Source organism: Diceros bicornis, chromosome 23 (assembly GCF_020826845.1).
Source record: "Diceros bicornis minor isolate mBicDic1 chromosome 23, mDicBic1.mat.cur, whole genome shotgun sequence".
Taxonomy (NCBI): domain Eukaryota; kingdom Metazoa; phylum Chordata; class Mammalia; order Perissodactyla; family Rhinocerotidae; genus Diceros; species Diceros bicornis.
This window is the reverse complement of record NC_080762.1, coordinates 26,521,378-26,539,488: the sequence shown is the minus strand read 5'-3', so window position 1 is coordinate 26,539,488 and position 18,111 is coordinate 26,521,378. Positions and strand designations below refer to the sequence as shown.

At 37.5% G+C, this 18,111-nt stretch overlaps 1 protein-coding gene across 2 annotated transcripts in view; it reads left to right on the top strand.

Annotated features, from left to right (window-relative positions):
• AFG1L (AFG1 like ATPase) overlaps nt 1–18,111 on the top strand; it is a 185,993-nt gene that overhangs the window by 141,668 nt on the left and 26,214 nt on the right. For both annotated transcript variants that reach the window (XM_058566509.1, XM_058566510.1), the window contains exons 9-10: nt 7,686–7,756; nt 8,013–8,113. In XM_058566509.1, coding sequence (XP_058422492.1) covers nt 7,686–7,756; nt 8,013–8,113 — 172 coding nt within the window. The remainder of the gene's footprint in view (nt 1–7,685; nt 7,757–8,012; nt 8,114–18,111) is intronic.

The following is an 18,111-nucleotide window of genomic DNA, read 5'->3' as shown; positions in this document are numbered from 1 at the left end:
AAAATCGTTTAGCATACCTCCACCACGATCACTGAAATGGAAGAGATGGAAAATACCAAGTGTTGCCAAGGATGTGGAACGAGTAGAACTTTTTGTACGCTGCAGGTGAGAGGGTAAACTGCTACAACCACTTTGGAAAACTGTTGGGCGGTATCTACTAAGCTGAACATAGGTATACCCTATGAGCATTCTACTCCTAGTTGTATACCCAACAGACATGCATACATAAGTTTACCAAAAGACATGTACTAGAATGTTTACAGTAGTACTCTTATGGTAGCCCCAAACTGTAAACTACACAAATACTCATTGTTATGGACTGAATTGTGTCCCCCCAAGATTCATGGGTGAAGCCCTAACCCCCAGTGTAACTGTAGCTGGGGACAAGGCCTTTAAGGAGGTAATTAAGGTTAAATGAGATCATAAGGGTAGGGCCCTAAACCCATAGGACTGGTGTTCTTATAAGAAGAGGAGGAGATACCAGGAGTGCTTGCACATGGAGGAAAGGCCATGTGAGGACATACTGAGAAGGTGGCCCTCTGCAAGCCAAAGAGAGAGTCCTCAGAGGAAATCAAACCTGCTGACACCTTGATCTTGGACTTGCAGCTTCCAGAACTGTGAGAAAATAAATTTATGTTGTTTACGCCACCTAGTTTGTGGTGTTCTGTGTGGCAGCCATAGCAGACTCATTCACTCATCAACAGTAGAATGAAAATAAATTGTGATATTTTCATGCAGTAGAATACTGTACAGAAACAAAAATAAACAAATTGCTTCTACATGCATCGATATGGATAAATCTCACAAACATAATATTGAGTAAATGAAGCCAGATACTTGTTAATAAGGAAAATGAGCTTATATGAAGCAATATGTACCCCAGTACCCAACTTGAAAATGATTTAGGACACACTCAGTGATATGATCACTATTAGTGCAAAATGAAAGAAATTTTCCTATGTCTGGAATATTTGTCAACCAGGAAAGATCAGAACTATCAGATAGGGTAATTAATGCTTTATGTTTTAAAAACCTTTAAAAAATGGTGACTTTTACATATTATATTTTGAGGTATTTAAATTTTAAAATAATTTTATTTATCCTTTATTTTGTTTTAATGTTTCCTTCTGTTTTCTATATCAAAAGTCTATATCAGATAGAGATCATTTTTACATGTTAATTGAAATATATAATCGTGTCATAGTATTTTGGTTTTAATAGGGATAAACCATGAATTTATTATTATACTGTTGTTTTACAGAAAACTGCTGAAAATTTTAGTATAACCCTATGATGGAAAAAATGATTCACTGTTTATTATTGTGGGCACTCATTATTATTTGAAAATGTAAAACGTATTGTGATAAATACAGAATAACTTAAGCTTTCAGGAATTTTCAAGATTATTATCTTTTGAGAATTTGGAAACACTTTTTCTGGGATTCCCCCTGATTTTCCAGCTGTGTAGTTACCTCCAGCTCTCCTCTGGTTCTTCATGCCATAAGGACTGTAGGTTTTCTATTTGAGTTTTAGTTGCCCTGAGCAGTACTGACTTTACTCTCTTCAGTCTGAAAGCTGTAAAAATGGGCAACTTACCTCATTTTTCCCTTCTCCCAGGTGTCAGCTCCCTCCAGAATCTGTCTGCTTCTCTTCCCTGTCCAGTGCCTTCAGGTCATCTGTTTTTGGATTTTGTCCAGAGTTTATAGCTGCTTTCAGCAGGAGAGTCAGTTAGGGCGGAGCTTACTTTGTCCTACTAGAAGCAGAACTCTTCTTCCTGTTGTGATAGAGCACACCATCTAGTATCTTCCTGAGAAGTCCGCATGGAAAATGTATTTTTTGAGGGCTCATCTGTCCAATCTAATTGCTTGATTAACAGTTTGACTGGACATGGGTAGTTTGACAATAATGTTCCCTTAGAAAATTTTAGATACTATACCATTATCTTCACGCTTCCATTATTACAGTTGCAAAGTTTGATGTGAATTGATGTAAATGTTTCTTGACCTTTTATATTTGGCCTGTTTTTTTCCCTTTTGAAGTTTTTAGGATATTCTTTCTTAATTCCTGGTTTCCTGAAATTTCATGGTAATGTGCCTTAGAATGGAGCTTTTTCCCCAATTCTTTGTGCTGGGTATTCGTTGGACTCTTTCAACTTAGCAGATCATGTCCTTCAGTGCCAGGAAATTTTACTTTATTTTTTTCTTTGATTCTTTTCTTCTTCGTTTTTTTTTTTTTTCTTCCTCCATAGTCTTTGGAGCTTCTCCTGGAGCTCCAAAGTTTTTTGAAGTTGAAGTGTTACTTCAACTTTTTCTTCTAATTCTTTTCCTGAATTTTTTATTTAGCAGTCTTATTTAGAGCTCTTTCTTATGCCCTAATTGTTCTTTTAGTTTACAGCATCCTTCTTTGTTTTATGGATGCAATATCTTCTTCTCTCTAGGCGTATTGGAGTGTATTTTTCCCCTTCTGGTCTCTATTTTTTCTTTGCTTCTTCCCAGATCCGTTCTTCTATTTCTTTGTTTTGGTCTTCGTATTTTATCCTAGAGGCTTTCCTTAAATACCCCAAAATACTTGGTTGTCCATTCATACTTAAGATTGAGGCATTAAAAAGCTGATTAGGAGTTCTGTGTGCATAGAAAGGGTTTTATTGATTGGTGGGCTTCACTGGAGGGTGATAGGTGGCAGGTCAGGTTTTCCATTGACGAACCCCCAAATGTCACTATCTGCAGGTCTTTCTTTTGGCTATTCAGTTTCCCCCAGAGAATTTCCTCCAATCTTTCTGCCTGTTTCCTGGGATGGAAGCTTGGCTGGTAGGGTTCTGGGTACTGAAGAGGGAGGGACTGTCAGTTTCACTGTTTGATATGCAGGATTTCAGTATGGTGTCTCTCCCCCTTTCTTCATTGTTAAAACTGTCCCAGACAGTAAACTTACCAGTTTCAGCTGGAATGGAGGAGGTAGAGGAATCTGGCTGTCCAGGTAAATGGAGGGAATCTAAGGAACTGCCTTTGTCTTTTTTTTTTTTTTTTTTTTGTGAGGAAGATCAGCCCTGAGCTAACATCCGTGCTAATCCTCCTCTTTTTGCTGAGTAAGACCGGCTCTGAGCTAACGTCTATTGCCAATCCTCCTCCTTTTTTTTTTCCCCAAAGCCCCAGTAGATAGTTGTATGTCATAGTTGCACATCCTTCTAGTTGCTGTATGTGGGACGCAGCCTCAGCATGGCTGGAGAAGCGGTGCGTCAGTGCGCGCCCGGGATCTGAACCCCGGGCCACCAGTAGCGGAGCACGCGCACTGAACCGCTAAGCCACAGGGCCGGCCCTGCCTTTGTCTTATTTTCAAACTATGCCCCTATTTCTAGCCTGACCCCTCACCTGTATCTTTGAGTATATCTAGTGGTGCTAAACCTTTGGAAGGTTTTTGGTGAGAACTGGCTTCCTTCATCTTGGCTCGGCACCCCACCTCCCACCTTCTGATTTCTCAGTCTACTAAGGTTCTGTTCATCCAACGAAGGAAAGCAATGGCAGTCTTTTCTTCTTCCAGACCCCTCTCATCTTTCCAAGTGATTCTCTTAGAGAACTCTTCCCTGTATCACTTGTTTTTGGGGAAGGTAAATCACCCTCTTCTTTACTAAGGGGAAAGGAGGAAAAATGTTTTTACCACAAATGCTAGACACAAAGACCAGTGACTCCTGATCCCCTTTCCCCTCCTTATAAAGACACTGTGGTGTGGGGAAGAGGAGGGGATGGTGGAGGAGGGGTGGCATTTGGAGTAGGGCTGGTTTTCCTCATTATTTAACCGTGGGGGCAGGAGTCTGGATCTAGTTATTGGTGGATCATTGGTGGTTCTCTTTAGAAACTCGGCAGTACTTAGCACTTCTAGCCATCAACTTTGGGCCTTAATTGCAATTCCAAGACAAGAGGGAAAAGTTGCGCTCAAAAACAGCATAAAATTCCATTGTATGAGTGGATCTAAATGTATCTTAAATTCCCCGTTCTTAGACATTTAGGAGGTTCTTTTTCACTTTTTTAATGTCGGCAGTGTCACAGTGAACATCCTTATAGTCATTAACCATTATTATTTCCACAGGTGAAATTCCTGTGAGTGGAATAGGTGGGTGATATGATATGCATGTTTTTAATGCTTTTGATATATATTATGTGGTTGCCCTGAAATCTAGTACCAGTTTTACAGTCCTCCCAGCAGTACATAAGAGGGTCCTTTTTCCTCTTACCTAGGCTGGCTCTAGCTATTTTATCTTCTTTCCTATCTCTGCCAGTTTGGATAAAAGAATGGCATCTCATGATTTTACTTTGCATTTGCTATCACTAGTAAGAAGGAACGATTTTACGTAAGCTCCTTGCCCGTTGAGCTATTTTTTTTTTAATGCAGTTTGCCTGTTGGGTCCTCTGACAGTTTTTCTATTGGAGTATTCAATTTTTTTATGTGTTGGAGTTTTTTATACATTGATAATATTAATCATATGCCATAAATGTTGCCACTATGTTTCCTGGTTTGATGTGCCTATATATATTTATAACACTTTCTGTTATACAGAAAATTTTAATTTTTATATATTCAAATCTTAGATAAGTGCCTTAATTCTCTGAGTCTCAGTTTCCTCTTCTGCAAAAATGGGAAAATAACACATACCACACGGTAAGGTGGGGGTAGTATAGGTAAATTAACTGCTACATAATAGTTGCTCAGCAAGTGATAACTTTTGTTATTCCCTCTGTGACACACGGAAATAGTTCGGAATCATTTAAATTTTTTACTAGAATTACAAAACATACTCAAAGATGTTTAAACCAGGTGTGAACCTGGATAATAAGTAAAATTCTGAATCTTTTAGGCTAATATAGACAGGTAAGTTTTAATTTCTCTTTTTACTTTTCTAATTCTCATCCTTAAAAAAAAATTAATGAGGGGCCGGCCCCGTGGCGTAGCGGTTAAGTGCGCGTGCTCCGCTGCTGGCGGCCCGGGTTCGGATCCCGGACGCGCACCACCGCACCGCTTGTCAGGCCATGCTGTGGCGGCGTCCCATATAAAGGGCCCATATAAAGTGGAGGAAGATAGGCACAGATGTTAGCTCAGAGCCGGTCTTCCTCAGCAAAAAGAGGAGGATTGGCGTGGATGTTAGCTCAGGGCTGATCTTCCTGACACACACACAAAAAAATTAATGAGCTCTGATTGATGCATCCTCTTAAGTAGGGAAATCTGAAGCCTGAGTGGAGGGTGAGAAGACTAATGTTTTCTTGTAAGTTATTTGTTAAGGGATTATGAATATATTCATTTCTGGTGAGGATTCCTTTCATAGCATCTTTATTTATTTTATATCAATATAGATCCATCTAATAAAACCAAAAGCACGCATTAGCCCCTCCTGCTTCTGTGACAATATGAACATGAGTTTCCTATTCCCCAGCAGGTCAGTAGAACTTACTCCCTGAGGTCAAGTACAAGTGGGCTTAGGTGGATAATACTCTATTCAACTGTAAGTTAGATATACTGCTTTTATGAATATTTATTTTTAGGCCACTTAACACCAATACAGATTTTTATTTTGCATGTTGTAACTTCTGAGTAACTTTTTATAATAAATAATAGAATTCTTATAAGATACTGTTATAATAAAAATAATTGTGTGATTTCATCACTATAAGTGAAATCAAATATAGTAATTTCATAAATGGCATAGAGTATGTGGCCTGACTAAAGTCTAGTGAGCTGCATTTTAATATTAGAGCACAGAGTAAAAAAGAAATCACCACTCAGGAAATTTGTAAGCAATTGTTTATCCACCAAATATGCTTTTAGAAATGGCTTCTTTCTTGGTTATTTTTCAGAATTCAGTTTTCCTCCTCTATTTTGTAACATGCCTATCCTACGGAGAGGTTAACTTGCTGAAAGCCAGCAGATGTCCTGTGTGGCTAGCATGGCTCCCTCCTTTCCATATGCCTTAAAAAGTAGCTCACTTCTGCAACAGTTGTGTGTGTGTACACTGCCATTGCAAGGTGAAGAGAATTCTGAATGAATTCCCAAGACTGATGTTGGCAAAGCCATTTAAACATACATGTGCTTGGCGTGCCCATTGACATTTACACTGGCTTCTGTGATTTCTTTGTACCTTTAAAATAGTTTATCATCTCTATAGTCACTCTTTTTTTTTTTTTTGTGAGGAAGACTGGCCCTGAGCTAACATCCATGCCCATCTTCCTCTACTTTATATGGGACGCCGCCACAGCATGGCTTGACAAGTGGTGTGTCGGTGCACGCCCAGGATCCGAACCCGTGAACCCTGGGCCGCCGCAACGGAGTGCGCGCACTTAACCACTTGCGCCACCGAGCCAGCCCCTATAGTCGCTCTTTCTGTAGTGTCATTTTATTATTTTAATATGGCTCTATTCAAATGTCATACAAGGCTTTATGTAAGTCAAATAACATTTCCCCTGGCAAGTTAATCATTGCAAATGATGTTTTTAAGATCCTTTGAGGTGGAGTGGTTATTACTCGGAATGTGACAATTCCAAACCCTTCATAACGACTGTGTGCTTTGTTGCATTTTAAAGGCATTGCTGTAGAACAGTTGAAGAATTAGGTGCTTGTGTATTAAAGGCCTACCGCCTGATAATTATCTCAAGGGAGAAATTCGTTTGGTTTAGTTTAAGCTTAATCTAAAGAAAAAATAATTTGTAATATTAGTTTTCAGTAAGACTTTATTGAGATAGATATCCAGAACTAAGTTTAATTGCTTTCACACCTCGATAAGAGTGATTTGTGTGTCAAAATTAAGCATATTGGCAGGTCATCCTGTATAAGTTTGTATGTAGAGTTGAAGTAAACTTAACATTTTCGCTTGAAGTTTTTTTTTTAATGGCATTTATTTCTTCTGCTAGTTATTTTATTTTATTGACTGTTAATTTATCAACCCCTCTTTTAAAAAAAAAAAGTGAGAGGAAAAAAGGCCATAGTATTATCACATTTATATATGTGGGTTCCCTAAACCATATGGTGGTTTCTAATTAGAATACAAAGGATTCTTTGATGAGGCTAACTTCATAGTAGTTGGAATGGTGGGCATCACAGAAGGAGAGAGTTTTCCTGAATTTCCGACAAGGGCACTTTCCAGAGAAACAGTGTAGTTTATAATTGTCCTTATACTCGAAGTCTGATAAAGTTATTGATGTGCAGATCAAGTTGGTGTTTCGAAGCTGGTAATTTAATTCTGGAATGTTTGATCCTCTCAGTCAGTGGCTTGACTTGGTTTTTTTTTAAAGCAGCTTCAATATTTAATTTCACATGTACCCTCTCAGTAGAGATTTCAAAGGATACTTGCTGGATGCTTGACTGCCTTGTCTATTTGCTCTTGTTTTGCATGCAAGAGAGAGCCAGAGGCCTTTCTTCTCATTGTGTACACATAGTATTAATGGATTTACTCTGCCTGTATCGTCTCATTACTGGAAACAGCCAGAAGCACAGAAGTCTTTCAGTGTATGCAAATAAGGCAGAATCATCTACCTGAGAGTTAATATTCTCTGCTTTTAAGTGTATTCTAAATCTAATGTTTGTATTTAGAGCATAACATCCTGTTCTCTTTTTTTATGGGCAAAAAGCTAAGCAGGCTCAGGCAGCTGTTTGATGTTGGCTTCAAGTGTTATTAATTTCATATTCTATTATTCTTTTCACTGTAGCACAAGTGAAGCTGATGTGGAGGCTGTCATGGATAAGTTGTTTGATGAGCTGGCTCAGAAACAAAATGATTGTACGTAAGTTAATTTCTCTTGAAAGAGAATACATTTAGAACACAATGCCCAATCTCCACTGACCAATTAATAAGTTCCATTGCTGTATATGGGTTGATGCCACGCTCAAGTGGCAGTCATTGTATCAGCATTTTGTCTAATTTATGTGTTGAATCATGTGCTATTATTCATCAAGCTATGCATTTCCTATCTGTAAGAGATGAATTTTATAGTAATTATCCAGACAAGATTGAGTCTTTGTTCGTGTTCCCATAGTAACTAGACCAAGGATTCTAAAAGTGCAAGGCAGAGAGCTACGGCTGAATAAAGCCTGTGGAACCGTTGCCGACTGCACATTTGAAGAGCTGTGTGAGAGAGTAAGTATCCAGACACGTTCAGACTCATTGGCCTTTTCACATGTTAAAATACTTCATATTTTCCCCTCTGCCTATTTCAGATTTTAAAATACTATTCACAGAGTCAGAACTGATTTAAAAGTCTCATTAAGGGAAATACTCATCTGTGTATGCCATGTGCTTTTTATAGATATTGGCACAAAAGTTGCACTTAGAAGGACTCTAAAGAAAAATTAGAAATACAGAGAGAACTGTCAACTGTTGCTGGAAGCAAAACTCAAATCAGTTTTAGGGATGTTTTGTAAAAGTCAAATGTAAGAGAATTATGTTTTTAAAAAATTGATATGAGGTTACTAGGTGGTGAAAGGAAGATGAAGTAATACTACCTTGATCCAGGGAAGTACAACATAAAAGAATTTCCATTCCTCATTCTCATTGCCCATCTGTTATTGCTGTAGTATCTAACCTATTTGGGCCAGGGTCAAAGAAAGTGAATTTCTATAACTGTGACATCTATATTATATAATAATATATTCAACAGAGGAAAAAATGTATAAACACACACATTCATATAAATGAGAAAGACGTTCATTGCAGATTCATTATAGATATGAATTCTGTTTTTAAAAGCTCTGGAATTCTCAGCACTCAATGGATGTTCTATATATTTATTGACTATAAATCTTGATAAAAACAAATCCAAATTACACATAACTTTAAGCATAATGCCTCAACCGTCAGTTATAAATTATCATTTCAGCTGGTCTCTGATTTATCTTGACTTTTAGGTAACTAAAAAAGAATTATTGGGGTTGGCCCAGTGGCCTAGTGGTTAAGTTCGTGTGCTCTGCTTCAGTGGCTTGCCGTTCACAGGTTTGGATCCTGGGTGTGGACCTATACACCACTCATCATGCCATGCTGTGGCAGTGTCCCACATAGAAAATAGAGGAAGATTGGCAACAGATGTTAGCTCAGGGCCAGTGTTCCTCACCAAAAATTAAAAAAAAAAAAACAGGAAAGATTTGTTTTTTGGTAAAGGAGAAGAGAAAATCTTTATTTATACCTGCCAGCCATTTTAGGAGTATTTTCTTAAAAGCTAGTGACTTAATTACTTCTAACCAATGTAAATTTATAATTTTTAAACCAGAGAGTTAATCCAGTCTACAATTGTTGTTACAGAAACAAAGCACTTCAAAACCAATAAAGCTTAGGATCAATTAGGATCCTCTAACAGGGTGATAATGTCAATTTCTGTTAGTGAAAGTCATTCTGGGTGATATGGACCCTTCACACTTCTACTGGATCAATCTCATCAAGGTCTTAATAACCTAATATCTCCAGAAAAAGTTCTATTGAGGCTTCCATTTAAGTTGTACTTAACTTTGCCAGAAAAATAAACTTGAGAAAAATCTTGTATATTCAAAAGATGAAGCTCCTCCTCCTTCCACAGAAGGAGATCTAGTGAAGAAAGAGGGGAGGACAGACCTGTTGTAGACCATCCAAAGATGGCCTCTTGGAGCAGATACTGAGGAGATAAAAATATTTATCTATATTTTTTTGTGTGTTCATTATTTCAGGAGACTTAATACCAGGAAAAGGCTGCTAATCAGGGACCAAAATCTTCCTAGTCTACTGTATGGGGGTAGTGGGGAAGAAGATGGATTGGGACTTTAGCTTGAAAAATGAAAATAACACTTATAAAAATAAGTCATTTTTTACCTTATTTGACAAAAATATGGATTATAATCACAACTATGAACTAAATTTCTAGAATAAACAATGAACAAATTTACAAAATTTTAGGTCAATAAAATAGTATATCCTGCACCTCACAGTTTGGTTGTTCAATTACATAGAAAATCGTTTTTACAAAAGTATTTTAAATACTCATCAGTTTTTCAAAAATCCTCTTTTTAATTCATGAATATTTCAGTTAGTTTCTTTTAAAGTTGTTATGGTGTCATTATCCTTTTTGGTTTTTTTTCCTCAGGTTGGCCAGATCCTCATTTGTCAGTGGCTTTGCATGGATAGGTTTGCTTTTTATCTACATTATAATTGTGGGATTTTTACTACAGCAGACAAGCACTGAATGACTGATGAAAGACACTGACATGATGGGTGGGGTTAGGTACCAGTATTAGCCTGTAAGGGATGTTTGAGGAAGGGCTACATTTTCAAGTGGTCAGTTCCTTTGTGACTATTTTCTTGTTATGATGATTTTGTATTTCTTTGCAACCTCATAACTGTGGCAATTTAGATATTAAATACTTGCATGAAGAGGACTGTTGAAATCATTCAGCTGCAGGTGTAACCTAAAACTCTTAATTAGTTATAATGATCTTATGAGCCAGGCTAAATAGTTGCCAAAAACTGTTCAGTAAAGAAAAAACACAACCAACCCAAGGTAAAAAAGCAGGCATCTGGTATGTCTGGGATAGTCCCAGCTTTGGATCACCTATTCTAGTTTTCTGGGAGGCTCTTGAAGCCTGAGGCTCATCCAGCCACAACTCCTGACACTCCATCGTGAAAAAAAACCCTTTGGCAAAGAGTGGATAGGTTGAAAGTCTGTAATGATTATATTTGAGCCATGGCCCCTCCCAAGGAAAAATAATATATTTATAAACATATATTGGGTAGAAACTTATCTGTTAGTGTCTTGATAGGTAAAAGAAGGTTTTGACTATAAGTCCTTGATGTACACCATAAATAAAACTAAAAAGGCCCGGGACATTCCCCTCTTCTTACACCTCTCTCTCTCCATGCTTCAAGCACATTTCCTGAGATCTGGAATCCTGCAGGTTAACATCTAGCCCTTGGTATCTCTGGGATTCTCTTTCTTTACAAATCTATAATTCAACAGTGTCATGTGCAGGGAGGCAGTACCAATTAGGAAACTCGAGAGCACCTGCATAATAATAATAGCAAACATTACCATGTATTAGGCATCATTCTAAGCACTTTATATATATTACCTCATTTAATATTTAAAATAGGTAGGCACTATTATTGTCCGCATTTTATAGGTGGAGAAATTGAGGCACTGAGACGTTAAGTTACTTTCTCAGGATCACACAGCTAGTAAGTGGCAGACGCAGGGCTTTGAACTTTTTGGTAGTCTGGGAATATTATTGTCCGCATTTTATAGGTGGAGAAATTGAGGGACTGAGACGTTAAGTTACTTTCTCAGGGTCACACAGCTAGTAAGTGGCAGACGCAGGGCTTTGAACTTTTTGGTAGTCTGGGAATCAGATTCTGCACTCTTAATGACTACCCTATATCTGAAAATGTTCTGGTCAAGTTACATCAAACTGCGTCAGTTACATCAAATCTTTAGTATAATTGTGGTTCTCCCATGAAGTATGATCAGATGCTTTGTGAACTCCCACATCTGAGCTAAGCTTTGAGCCTTTTATGGAGCATGAAGCTGGCTGGGCAACAGACATCCTCCAGTCTGAGAACCTTAGTACAGAACTGTCCAATTCACGTGCCTTGGCATACCCACTGGGAATGGACACAGCTACTGACCCCTCCGTCCTCCTGAAAGCTATATAGCGCCTATACTTCCACACTAGGGACCTCAAGCCTTAGGCAGCCTCATTCATTTGCTCCTTAATAAAAATATTATCATTTTCTCTCCCTGCCATGATATGAAAAGATTGGGAAGCCCTGTTTTAGAGAACGGTGGGAGGGTAAAGGAGAATATGTTTTGGTGCTGTTTGTTCCCTGTCACTCCCTCCATGTCAGAGCGTGGTAAAGGAAAGTGAGGCAGATTCTTTTCAGTGGACATGACATGAGCTTTCAGGTTTGCTTACCTTGACACAATTACTTGCCTTAATCGGAGGCTAGTGGAGAAGTCAGAAATGTGATTACTTAAGTCAGTGGTTCTCAAAGTGTGCTTCTTAGACCTCTAGGGATCCCTAAGACCCTTTCAGGAGTCATTGAGGTCAAAACTCTCTGTAATAATACTAGGACACTACAGTCATGCACCGTATAATGACGTTTCAGTCAACAAAGGACCACATATACGATAGTCCCATAAGATTAGTACCATGTAGCCCAGGTGTGTAGTTGGCTATAACATCTAGTTGTGTAAGTACACTCTATGATGTTCACATAATGACAAAATTGCCTAACAATGCATTTCTCAGAACATATCCCTGTCGTTAAGAGATGCATGACTGTATTTACCTTTTTCACAGTGGTAACATTTGCAGTAGTAGTGCAAAAGCAATGATGGTAAAACCACTGATGCTTTACTATGTATCCAGGCAGTAGCACCCAACCATATTGTATTCTTCATTGCCCATGTATTTATAGTAAAAAAAAAAAAAAAAGAAAAAATCCAGTTCCACTTAAGAAAGTCCTTGAAGAAGCAGTAAAAATGATTAATTTTGTTAAATCTCAACCCTTGAGAATATATCTTTTTAATATTCTTTTTGATGAAGGAAGTACGTATAAAGCACTTCTTCTGTGTGCCAAATACAATGGTTGTCTTGAGGAAAAGCACTTGTGCAATTTTTTGAGTTGTTAGCTGAACTAGCCACTTTTTTCATGGAACATCATTTTTACTTGAAAGAATGAGTGACAAACTATGGTTATTCAGGCTTGGCAGACATTTTCTCACGTTTGGCAGTCATTTTCTTGAAAATGAGTGAAGTAAGACCATCACTTTAAGAAAAAGAACTAACAGTATTTGTTGCCAGTGATAAAATTTGAGCAAACAAGTAAAAATTAGAATTTTGGAAAACTTGTTGCTGTCACCATGAACTTGACAGCTTCCCAATTCTTAAACATTTTTATCTGATGAGATTGATGGTGATATTATCAAATGCAAAGTTTTGACATTGTGTAATTAAATGTGTCAACATTTGGAAGATCTACATAACTCATTAAACCAATATTTTCCAATAACTGATGCATGTTCTTACAAAATCATGCATGACAAAAGATCTATTTAAAATGCAAGAAAGACTCATGGATTTTAATATAACAGAATTAAAAAATTCTAATATTGTTTCAGATTCTACATTGCAAGTAACATTTTAAAAATTACTTCTTGTCAAGTTTTTAAAAATTTTTAAATAGACTATTTTTTAAAACAGGTTTAGGTTTATAGAAAAATTGAGAAGATAGTACAGAGTTTCCATATACTCCCAAATCTAGTTTCCCCTATTATGAGCACATTATGTTAGTATGATACATTTGTTACAATTAATGAACCAATATTGATATTTTTATTACTAAAGTCCTTAGTTTATTCAGATTTTCTTAGTTCTTAGCTAACCTCCTTCTTCTGTTCCAGGATACCACATTACCTTTAGTTGTCATGTCCTTAGGTTCCTCTTGGCCGTAACAATTCCTCAGACTTTCCTTGCTTTTGATGACCTTGATAGTTTTGAGGAGTACTGGTCAGTTATTTTGTAGATGGGATTTGTCTGATATTTTTCTCATAATTAGACTGAAATTATGGGCTTTCGAGAGGAAGACAACAGACGTCAAATGCTATTTTCAAACATTATATCAAGGGTACATATTATCAACATGACTTATCATTGTTGATCACATTTCTCTGAGGTTGTGTTTGACAGGTTTCTCCACCATAAAGTTATTCTTTTCCCCCTCTTTCCATAGTGTGCTCTTTGGAAGAAAATTCTTGTGAATTTTCATGTAGCATCAAAGAATACCCACAATTATCTGATAAGGCTATTAAAATACTTTTCCCTTTCCAACTACTTATCTGTTTGAGGCCAGATTTTCTATATACTTCAACCCCAAAACCATATCACAATAGATTGAATATAGAAGTAGATATGAGAATCCTGCTATCTTCTATTAAGCCAGACATTAAAGAGATTTGTAAAAAATGTGAAACAATGCCACTCTTCTTACTAAATTATTTTCATTTTGGAAAATATAATTATTTTTCATAAAAATGTTATTTATATTAATTTGTTAGGTTGAATGTAATGGTTTTATCCTTGTTATTTTAAATAAATTAATAAATATTTTAAAATTTTGTCAATTTTAATTTCTAATACAGTAAATATTGGGAGAGGTACCACATAAACAGAAGCTCTTTGGGTTCCTCAATAATTTTTAAGAGTGTAAAAGGATCCTGAAACCAAAAAGTTTGAGAACCACTTGCTTTAGGGTTAAACTTCTGTAGACCAAAAATGAAATAACCGTATTCAAAGAAAGCAAGCCAAAACTGAATTCTAAAGGCTTAATGAGTAAACTGACTATACCTAAATTTTCCTTATTGAGAAATGTAATTTTTACACCTGCAGAAAATTGTTTCCTCAACTGATAACTGTGCTCACAAGTAACTATTTGCAAAAGTAGTTTGTTATTTGTGTCTTAAAAATAATGACAGGTGGCCAGGTGTGTTCGTAAAAAGTCTTGAGCGAAAAATATATCAGTTCATGCATATGCATGGGTGTACACATTGTTCACCGTGAACTTCTTGTTTATTAGCTTTCTTCTTTGGTTCTTAGTATTCAAGGAATGGTCCATCAGATCTGTGTTTTGGCCTTCATCTGTCTATTAATCTTGGTTATGTCATATTAGTTTATATATCATTAGACTTATAACTGTACCAAACAGTATCTCTTGGGGAGTTGTCAAGAGACATTTTGCTTCTCTTTCTCTGTTTTATGCTTTATTTTGTTTCATGTATTCCAAATGAAACGACTGGTTGGGAACCACTTCTGATTTGTGTCCTGTGCTTGGTACACACTCAGTAAATACTAAAGGATGAATAACTTTTATCTCTACTATTTGGCCAAGAGTCAAGTCTGATGGTGTTTGGATGCCAGCAGTGGATGGTGATTATCATCAGGTAATAAGGGCATTAATCACCAGAGCCGAGGCAGCCCAGGAATCTTCATGGCCCTTTACCCTCCCAGCACCAAAACCATTCTTGTAGCATTGCTGATCTGTGTGTGCCCATTTCCCAGGTATGCTGACCTCTGGTAATACCACGTCCAAATAAGGCAGGCAGCCAGCCTGGCTAAAGCACGGGGGACGGGTAAGGCAGAAATGAGATTACAAAAAGCTTAGTAGAGAATAGGTCAGATTCTTGTAGGGAGGAATGTGAATCCAGTGTCAAAAAATGATCTCTAAGTCTTTTTGTCCTTTGTCTTTCTCTGCCTACATTCCTACTCAAGCCTTAAGCTGAAGAGTCTTAGTCTTGGTGTTGAAAGGCACCTTGAAAGTCATCTTATCCAACCAATCCTGAATCCTCCCTAAAACTCTGGTCGTCCAGTTGCCCTGCAATGTCAGTTTGGGGAATGCAATCGAATGTGTGGAAGGAATTTAGGACATATGCAGTTAGATGTACAATTTCAACATACATACCTGGACTTAACCTGTTTCACATGGGCCCTCAGTATTGTAAAGAAGATTTTTGGAATAAAATCTCATAATTGACCTATATCATAATTTGATTTGAAAAGGTAAGATGTATACTAGTAACTTTTTACCTGAATTTATTTAATTATCCTGAAATTTTGTAAATAAAAGAAAAAGAGAATTCTCTGCAAGGTTGGGGGTTTGACTGATGGATCGGTTTTTACTAACTATTGATGATAATTTATATCTTCCAAGGAAATAACTAAACATTGGGTTAAAAGTTGTTGATATGTTTTTTGTGTTTTACTATTTTAAAGGAAAAAAGAAAAAGGGCTTCTAGAAAAATGCCCATAAAAAAGGGGCTAGATTAGAAATTTGAAAACTGTAGCCACTCAGAATAGTTATGGTCATTTCCATGATGAAAAGCCAGGGGAGGAGGGTGAAGAAGAATTAGAAGGAATGAAGAAAAACTGAGTCAAGAGAACACCTTCCTACTTTCTTCACATGGCAAGTTTTCTATTATAGGACACACTGTGAGGCTGAACAGTCTTGCTCAGCTTCTGTTCCCAAACTAGGACAAAAATAGCTCCTGAGATGATGCAGCGTATGGCTACAGATTGTAAACTCTACAAGCCATGGACTTCTCAGACTTAGCTGCCTGAAACTTCTCTGAGGGAAAAAACTTGCTTTCATTTTCTGTGAATATATTTGTGTTGTGCTGCTAACTGATGTTTAAAAGCATGTGTGGTCCCTGTAATGGGGAGAAAGTACCTATGGATTCCCTGAGGGTCTTCTGGGAAGAGTAAGTGTGCTAAGAACTGTACACCTTCAACATGTTGTCTTTCTTAGCAAGAAAATTATTTTGAAGATCAGATCTACTGGTAGACAGAACTCCTCATATCACTTTTTTTTTTTTTTTTTGGTGAGGAACATCAGCCCTGAGCTAACATCCATGCTAATCCTCCTCTTTTTGCTGAGGAAGACCGGCTCTGAGCTAACATCTATTGCCAATCCTCCTCCTTTTTTTTTTCCCCCAAAGCCCTAGTAGATAGTTGTGTGTCATAGTTGCATATCCTGCTAGTTGCTGTATGTGGGATGCGGCCTCAGCATGGCCGGACAAGCAGTGCGTCGGTGCGCTCCCGGGATCCGAACCCGGGCCGCCAGTAGCGGAGCACGCGCACTTAACCGCTAAGCCATGGGGCCAGTCCCCTCATATCACTTTTTTTTTTATTTTTTTTATTGGTTTATAACATTGTAAAAATTTCAGGTGTACATCATTGTACTTCTATTTCTGCATGGACTACATCATGTTCACCACCAAAATACTAATTACAACCCATCACCACACACATGTACCGAATTATCCCTTTCACCCTCCTCCCTCCCCCCTTCCCCTCTGGTAACCACCAATCCAATCTCTGTCCCTATGTGTTTGTTTATTGTTATTATCTACTACTTAATGAAGGAAATCATACGGTATTTGACCTTCTCCCTCTGACTTATTTCACTTTGCATTATACCCTCAATGTCCATCCATGTTGTCACAAATGCCTGGATTTCATCGTTTCTTATGGCTGAGTAGTATTCCATTGTGTATATATACCACATCTTCTTTATCCATTCGTCCCTTGACGGGCACTTAGGTTGCTTCCAAGTCTTGGCTATTGTGAATAATGCTGCAATGAACACAGGGGTGCATGTACCTTTGCAAATTGGTGTTTTCAAGTTCTTTGGATAAATACCCAACAGTGGAATAGCTGGATCATATGGTAGTTCTATCCTTGATTTTTTGAGGAATCTCCATACTGTTTTCCATAGTGGCTGCACCAGTTTGCACTCCCACCAGCAGTGTATGAGAGTTCCCTTTTCTCCACATCCTCTCCAACACATATTGTTTCCTGTCTTGTTAATTATAGCCATTCTGACGGGCGTGAGGTGATATCTCATTGTAGTTTTGATTTGCATTTCCCTGATAGTTAGTGATTTTGAACATCTTTTCATGTGTCTGTTGGCCATCTGTACATCTTCTTTGGAGAAATGTCTGTTCAGGTCTTTTGCCCATTTTTTAATTGGGTTGGTAGTTTTTTTGTTGTTGAGATGCATGAGTTCTTTATATATTTTGGAGATTAAGCCCTTATCAGATGTATGGTTTGCAAATATCTTCTCCCAATTGTTAGGTTGTCTTTTCGTTTTGTTGATGGTTTCCTTTGCTGTGCAGAAGCTTTTTAGTTTGATGTAGTCCCATTTGTTTATTTTTTCTATTGTTTCTCTTGCCCGGTCAGATGTGGTGTTTGAAAAGATGTTGCTAAGACCGATGTGGAAGAGCGTACTGCCTATGTTTTCTTCTAGAAGTTTCATAGTTTCAGGTCTTACATTCAAGTCTTTAATCCATTTGGAGTTAATTTTTGTGCATGGTGTAAGGTAAGGGTCTACTTTCATTTTTTTGCATGTGGCTATCCAGTTTTCCCAACACCATTTGTTGAAGAGACTTTCTTTTCCCCATTGTATGTTCTTGGCTCCTTTGTCAAAGATTAGCTGTCCATACCCTCATATCACTTTTAAGATCACTTCTACTCTAGGAAAGTATGACATACTAATAATTGATATTTGCTTCAGTCTTTGGGAGGAATGTGTCATCTACTTGCACAGACAATGATTAAGAAATATGA